The sequence below is a fragment of the Vigna umbellata genome, chromosome 1, assembly GCF_029865625.1.
Source record: "Vigna umbellata cultivar VRB3 chromosome 1, Vumbellata_1.0, whole genome shotgun sequence".
Lineage (NCBI taxonomy): Eukaryota > Viridiplantae > Streptophyta > Magnoliopsida > Fabales > Fabaceae > Vigna > Vigna umbellata.
The window spans coordinates 41,994,526-42,002,727 of NC_142165.1; the positions used below are offsets into that span (position 1 = coordinate 41,994,526).

General features: G+C 28.9%; 1 protein-coding gene across 1 annotated transcript; it reads left to right on the forward strand.

Moving 5' to 3' along the window:
* Positions 1 to 1,054: 1,054 nt before the first annotated feature.
* Positions 1,055 to 4,181, forward strand: CYP716A1 (cytochrome P450, family 716, subfamily A, polypeptide 1). The gene is made up of 4 exons (XM_047322291.2): positions 1,055 to 1,648; positions 1,900 to 2,318; positions 2,939 to 3,126; positions 3,524 to 4,181. Exons 1-4 carry the CDS (start codon positions 1,113 to 1,115, stop codon positions 3,821 to 3,823), a joined length of 1,443 nt encoding a protein of 480 aa, XP_047178247.2. The 5' UTR covers positions 1,055 to 1,112; the 3' UTR covers positions 3,824 to 4,181.
* The last annotated feature ends 4,021 nt before the right edge of the window (positions 4,182 to 8,202 follow it).

Sequence of the window (8,202 nt, forward strand, 5' to 3'; positions counted from 1 at the left end):
ATATTTTTTAAACATTAAATTACATAATTATAATTATAATTAATAATTAAATTTATAATTATTTATGAATCAAATTAAAACATTATTACATCAATAAAAAATACTACACAAACATTTTAACTTTTAAATAATTTTTATTTGATTTAAAAAAATGATCACCAAATCAATCCGCGACACCTCGACTCTAACATGCCTGATTGGCGTCCTTCGGAACTAAACACCAATTTGTTCATATATATATATATATATATATATATATATATATATATATATATATATATATATATATATATATATATATATATATAGTTACAAGTTTTGTGATTTTTAAAATTTATTTAATAATTGTTATTATTATATATATATATATATATACACTTAACACTTGGGTATTAGTATATCCATGTTGTTTTATTTTAAAAAATTTGAGATAGGATCTACCAATTGAAGTCATGAACTAATCTCCCAAAAAAAAAAGAACAGTTTGTACTTAAAGAAAACAATTCCTTTATTTATAAATATTGCTTTATCATCAGATAAAGAAATTAATTTTCGAGAATTCGAAGTTAAGATATTTTTTTCATATATAGTTTATATTTTTAAAAATATTCTTTTCAATGAACTTGAAATTTCCTTTTTTTTTATTATGTTTCTCGGCGTGACTCGTGATGGAAGGTAGAATAAAATTTTCTCAACTTCAAAAAGATTTTACTATGATAAAAAAAATATCACAATACTCTAATTACTTTAGGAATTAAAACTATCTATATATAATTTCTAATTACTTTAGGAATTAAAACAATTATCCGGTAATCAAACTTGGTATTAAATGCTTGATTAGTTATTAGATATTGTAATGAATCATCATTATGAGGAGTTTTTCAAAGATTATAGTCATTAGATATCGTAATGAATCATCATTTAGAAGAAGAAAAGTTAGGATGAAACACATTTTTTACTGTGCAAGTTTTTTATTCTGATGTTGAGTGCCATATACAGTACATAAGATCATGATGCACTCACGAAATTTTACATTGTGTCTATAAATTGGCAGCCAAGAGAGAAACCAATACTGTCACTCACTTCAACAAGAAACACATTGAGCCAAAAGCATGGAGCATTTCTATCTTTCCCTCCTTCTCCTCTTCGTTTCTCTCGTCACCTTCTTCTTCTTCCTCCTTTTCCACAAGCACCGATCTCCCTTCTCCGCCCCCAACCTCCCACCGGGAGCCACCGGTTTCCCGGTCATCGGGGAGACTCTCCAGTTTCTCTCCACCGGATGGAAAGGTCACCCGGAGAAGTTCATTTTCGACCGCATGATCAAGTACTCCTCCAAGCTCTTCAAAACCTCCATCCTAGGGGAACCCGCCGTGGTGTTCTGCGGCGCCGCCTCCAACAAGTTTTTGTTCTCGAACGAGAACAAGCTGGTGGCGGCGTGGTGGCCGGAGAGCGTGAACAAGGTGTTCCCCACGACGGTGCAGACGAACTCGAAGGAAGAATCGAAGAAGATGAGAAAGTTGCTCCCACAGTTCCTAAAACCCGAGGCTCTCCAACGCTACGTTCCCATCATGGACACCATCGCACAGACCCACTTTTCTTCCCTTTGGGACAACCACACCCATCTCACTGTCTATCCCTTGGCCAAAAGGTTCATCTTTTGTTTCTTCATCTATCTCCATTATATTCATTTCACAAACTCAAATCTTTAATAATATGTAGAACAAAGTCTTGTATGAAATTATCTTATTTTTTTAGTCGACAGTGAAACTTTGAACAGATACTAAATAGTAAATGTATCTGGACATAGAAAAAAAAAAGCTTATTTACCTTGATCTCACGTTGTTTCTCAGTCATGCAAATTCTGCAGTCTGTTGCGAGAGCTAATGGGTATTGTAACAGGTACACGTTTATGTTGGCGTGTCGTTTGTTTATGAGCGTTGAGGATGTGAATCACGTGGCGAAATTTGAGAACCCTTTTCATCTTTTGGCGGCCGGAATCATATCAGTGCCCATCGATCTTCCCGGAACGCCGTTCTACAAAGCTATCAGAGCAGCAAAAAGCATCAGAAAGGAGCTGTCGAAGATCATCAGAGAGAGGAAAGTTGCTTTGGGCCAAGGAAACGCTTCGCCAACACAAGACATATTGTCTCACATGCTGCTCACGTGCGATGAGAACGGACATTTCATGAGTGAATTGGACATTGCAGACAAGATTCTCGGACTTTTGATCGGTGGTCATGACACTGCAAGTGCTGCATGCACTTTCGTCGTCAAATACCTCGCCGAACTCCCTCACATTTATGATGCAGTCTATCGAGGTAATTAATTAATTAATATTTTTATTCATTTGTTAATTCATATATACAAATTCATTTTATTTCATTATTCTTTATTCTTTGTAAATATATACTAAATGTTATACCCACAAAAATCTCTTATTTAAAGTCAACTTTCAACTGAACAAGTCAAAAGCTTCATTTTTCAATCCTCTTAACTTGTGTCAAACTTCACCGTTTGATTTACATAATTCGGTTGATGTTTGAATTACGAACTAAAATCCAAAACAAAGTATCAAAGGATGATCTCATCATTATGCGTTTGTTTGTTGCTCTAATTTCGTGCAAGGTAGAATCCCACCTCATAATATTTTTTTATCTTAAAAACACAGTAAAATTTAGCTTTTTTATTTTATTTTTTATACAGCTCCACCAGAAAGAAACCTTTCTTTCAGGGTACTTCATCCTGAAATAAGCACTTGTAACTAAGTCAAGCCCAAAACCAAAAACTTAAGAATTCTCTACATGAAAAAAATACATTATTGTGTTAAAAGAGAGAGTATTTGTAAATAAAAAATATATATATTTATTAATACATTTTAATATAAGACGTGACACTTTAAGATTTATATATACACTTATTTTGGTATTCCTTTGTTCAGAGCAAATGGAAATTGCAAAGTCGAAATTGCCGGGAGAGTTATTGAATTGGGATGATATAAACAGGATGAAATATTCTTGGAATGTAGCTTGTGAAGTGATGAGAATTGCTCCTCCCCTTCAAGGAGGTTTTAGAGAAGCTATCAATGACTTTACTTTCAATGGCTTCTCAATTCCAAAGGGATGGAAGGTAAGAAAATTGTATACGAGTTTCCTTAAAATTTTCAAATTACAATTACCTGGTTTAACATTAACAATGCCATAATAAAACATATTATGATATGTCATATATACGTGGTATTTTACACTAATAAAGGAATAATAGATTTTAATTAAATAAACTTTGAAAAGCCTGAGTCAAGGAACAACACACTTAGATTTCCATAATGATAAAATATTGTTTGTTCTGGATTAAATCTTCGTAAATTCACTTCTTGATAATAATTCAAAAAATTTCTCACAAATAAAAGTATTATTATTTGTATATAAATTTATGTGTATTTTTTTTTATTTGATGTGAGACTTTGTTTATATCTATAGAGTCGTATTATAAGTTTTTTTTTGTGTGATGAGTTTGGTTCTTGTAGTTGTACTGGAGTGCAAATTCAACACACAAAAGTACAGAATACTTTCGAGAACCAGAGAAATTTGATCCAAGCAGATTCGAAGGAGAAGGACCAGCTCCTTACACTTTTGTGCCATTCGGTGGAGGACCAAGAATGTGCCCTGGAAAAGAGTATGCAAGGTTGGAAATCTTGGTTTTCATGCACAACTTAGTGAAGAGGTTTAAGTGGGAAAAAGTGATTCCAGATGAAAAGATCATCGTTGATCCCTTACCCATTCCTGCAAAAAACCTCCCAATTCGTCTTTACCCTCACAAACCCTAAAAACATACACAAAAACTCTTCTGTGCTTCCTACAAATCAATCTACCATACGCATACATATATATACTTATACTTCAAATGTTTTCTCTGCTTTATATTTATTCTTTTACACTTTTAATTTCTTGTATTCGAGGGACTTGTCAGTAAAATACTTACACAACTTCTATATTTCCAAGTGATTATTGTTTTGTATTAAAATATCAGTTGGGGTTGACGGGATAATTTGCATTTTACCCCTTTCAGTTATATGAATTATACTTGTTTACTATACTTGGGGCTTCCGTTTTCACCATTTAACTTTCCTTGTTTCATCGAAAGATACTATAATATACCAAAGAATGTTTGTTTTCTTTATTTAAGTATAAGCCTTGAAATTTTAAGAAAGAATAGATAAGTAACTAAATTTGATTTTTGTGCACATATATGTCTATTCATGACCAGATTCTGATAGAAAGAAAAATTAGGTTTAGATTTGCTTAAAAGTTTCCCCCATGAGAAAAAGTAAGGGCTAGTTGAGTAAGACTGTGCTTAAAAACTGAGACTTTAGGCAAAATTATTAAAAGATGTTGAATAATAATATATATATTTTTTTATTGAACCTCTGTAAAATTAATAGTAAATAAAGAAACAATTTTCTAAACTTAAAAAATTGTCAATGGAGATTCCCGAATGCAAACCTACATTGTGGCTTTAATTTTCTTTCTATGCCTTATTACATAATTAATTAATATTCTCAACTTTTTATTTAATTCTAGTGTGCATCAGAGGCTTATGAAAAATTAGAAAAAAAAAGGAAAATTAATATTAGGTTATACATAAATCAAGCCACAGGTCGACAGTTTCAGTTTTGGACTCTCTTATACAGCTTGCAGCCACATTGTGATAGTCTGTAACATTTTTGTGCCCCTCAATTAAGGGTACCAAATCAATAAAGTGAAAAAGTATACAAAATATTAGAAATTGTTTATAGATACTCTTAATATAATTAAATATTAATTTACTAAAAATTAAGATATCCTTATTTGTGTAACCTATTATTATATAGGTTCACTTTATATATATAAAAAAAGTATTTTTCCTTGTAATAGCCTACCAAGAGAAAAGGCAGATATGATTGTACAGCTTTAACATAAAGCAAAAACAATGGTTTCAAATTATTATTTTATAAATAATGAGAAATCATATTATATATGTTCAATGCTAAATCACGTGTCCATATATTTCAACCTTCAATTTTAAAAAAAAAAAAATTCAATTTATCCAAGTTAAATAAATCCCATTGTGATGAAATTGATTAAATAAATCGGTTTACTGATAATTTTGTAATATATTTTTATTTTTCTCATCCATTAATACATATGAGGGTCTCTCTAATTCTCAATCAGAGAATATTCTGAACTCAACAAAATAAATCTACTTTTAAGGACAAATATGAATTTTTTAAAGAATCGCCTAGAAAATAAATCCAGCGTAAAACTAACAGATTCCATTTAATTGAAAGGAAAAATCAAGTAATAAAAATAGTTAAAGTATGTAAAAAAAATTAAATTCAAATGTAAGGTTTCATTAATATGTTTGATCTTGTTAGTTTTGATCGAAATATTTTTATCGAAATGACGTCACTTTATCCCCCAAACTCAATATGATCTAGGTGAGAGTTTCGATATATTCATATTTTTCTTCTATTTTTATATTATTTTTTTCATAAGTCATGTTAAAATAACACTTTTTTCTAACTAGAAGAATAGCATAAAATTTATAGATACTCAACATTTTCAATAATATAACACAACATATTACTTACATATTACACTATAAATATTTTAACCCTTGTTATAAGATATAAAGGCCTACATTATTACTTATTTAAATTATTAAACTCAATTTTCATATTTTAGTCCTATTTAGTTCAAAATATCAACTTTTTTTTATCAGCAAAGAATATTTTTATATTTTATAGAACATTTTGGATGTTCAAGTCTTATTACACTTATATACAATCTTTGTTTGCTTAGTGACCCCACTTAAATCAATCATACACACATGAAGGCTTTCCAAAACCTTCCTACTTATAGCCAGTGACGTATCCCATCTTTATCCAATAATCAATTACCATTATATATTTGTCTTAGATTACAAAAGGAACAAATTATAATAGGACAGGTTTGTGTGCACAAGGTCTTTTTCGCTCTTTTGTGCATTGCATTTTGTTGTGCATGAGCTTAGTTCCTTTCCAACATTGTGCCAAACATTTTTCTTAATCAAATTTTAAAATTTGATAATTTTTTTCCTTAGATTTTGAAATTTGATAAAAGATTTTTCAGAAACTTAAAGAAAATAAAAAATCATTTATTTAATTTTGAAATTTGTTGGAAAAAAAATCATTTATCAAATTTCAAAATTTGATAAATTTTTTTTATTGAATTTCGAAATTCGATAAAACAGAAAAAGTGAAGTGTAGAATTTTTTGAATTATAGAAAGTAGTTTTGGAATTTTAAAAATATTTTGGAGGTGTAAAATAAAATAATTGGAGGTATAGGATGAGATGACCTTTTACGCTTTCTCTAACATCCCATTTTGCATTCCTTTTTCCTTCAAATTGAACCGATGAGTTTTTTTCCTTATTCATCTCCTTGTTGTTTGAGATTAACACGAAGGGTCTCCGGTTCACCGTATTCTTTATGTGCTTCTTCTCCAATTGCTTGAGCTTGACATATTTGTTGGTTTGTACATGCAAATTCAAGACACCCAAATGACAAAGTAGACTAACATAATCATAAACTCTTATGACCAACTAGGTTATAAAAAGGTGAATAGAAAAAATAAATGAGGCCCAATAAGAAATGATAATGAGGCTTTGACAATATTTTTTTTATAATATTTTAACATCATCTATGTGTCATTCTGTGATTGGTCCATATTGGTGTTTATAATTATTATTGATTGTGAAGTAATTTTGGACCAATCACAGAATGATATATAGATGATGTTAAAATGTTGTCAAGGAAATATTGTCAAAGTATCAATATCAATAAAAAGGAAAGAAAGAGAGGAGATGAACATTCATAAGACAAAAAAGAAATAATAAAAAATTTGGATAAGCTTTAATATTTACCTTTTTTTACTTTATATCGTTTAGTGACAAAGATCCTCTCGTTATCAATAACCTATATAAAAAACTTCATTCAAATAATATAATTATTAATTTTATAACGTTAAAAATTAAAACTAACATAAAATTATATATTTCTAACATGAAAATTATGTGAACAAATTAAAATTAAATATATCGTCATATTTTAATTAATATTTCAATAATGTTTGGCAACTTTTATGAATAACAATACATTCATGCAGAATAAAAAAAGTGACGAATATTGTAGATTGACTTTTTTTTCTAAAACATAACATGACATTATTAAATATCTTTTAATTAAATTGACTTAGACCGTCTTTTATGTTTTTACCAATTTTCAACTAATTTGTTTGCATTTGTATTATAGTGTCTTTGAATTGATTTTCCGATCGATTTACCGGTTCATGGGTTTAACAAGTCGACGTAGTCTGATCTTCAAAACAAAGTTTCATCTTGCATTAAGTGTCATGGAGCGAAAAATAAGAGAAAAATGTACATAAAAATTGGCATGAAATAACAAGTAATGTAACTGAAAGAAAATAGGTTAGAAAATAATAATAATTATGAATATGTTTGAATAAATATTCAAGGCACGTGAAAGAAAAATATAACGACAATGTTGATTTTTTTGTTAAAAATAATTGTGTATAAATTATTTTTTTAGTGTATATATATATATATATATATATATATATATATATATATATATATATATATATATATATATATATATATATATAAAAGTTTAAATTATTAAAAAATACTTTATGATTTTATTGTCGGACATAATGTATGAATGATTCTTTGACAAATACTTTAAGAAAACACTTTAAGAAAGGGTGTTAGGCAGAAATGAGGAAGAGAGAAAACGTAAGTCATTACCTCCTAAGGCGGAAACTTAGCTTATCACTCTTAAATCATAATAGTCCATGCATGCACGCACCCATCAATTCGCTACCCCTTTTTCTAAGAAAAAACTTTCTTTTCTTATTTATTGGATATTAGTTTAAAAAATATTTACACAACTTTTATACATCTGAATAAAGATAACTGTGCGTTTTATTCGAAGATATTTGATGCATTTGCTATTAGATGTGTAGAGAGAGAAAGAGAGAAAATAATACATATTACATATATGTAAGTGTACAATCACATAACAAAAAAAGAAATAAAAAAAGTTATGAATATTAATAGACTATTTGCAAAAGTACATGTATACAACTGTTTTATGGACGGTTGAATC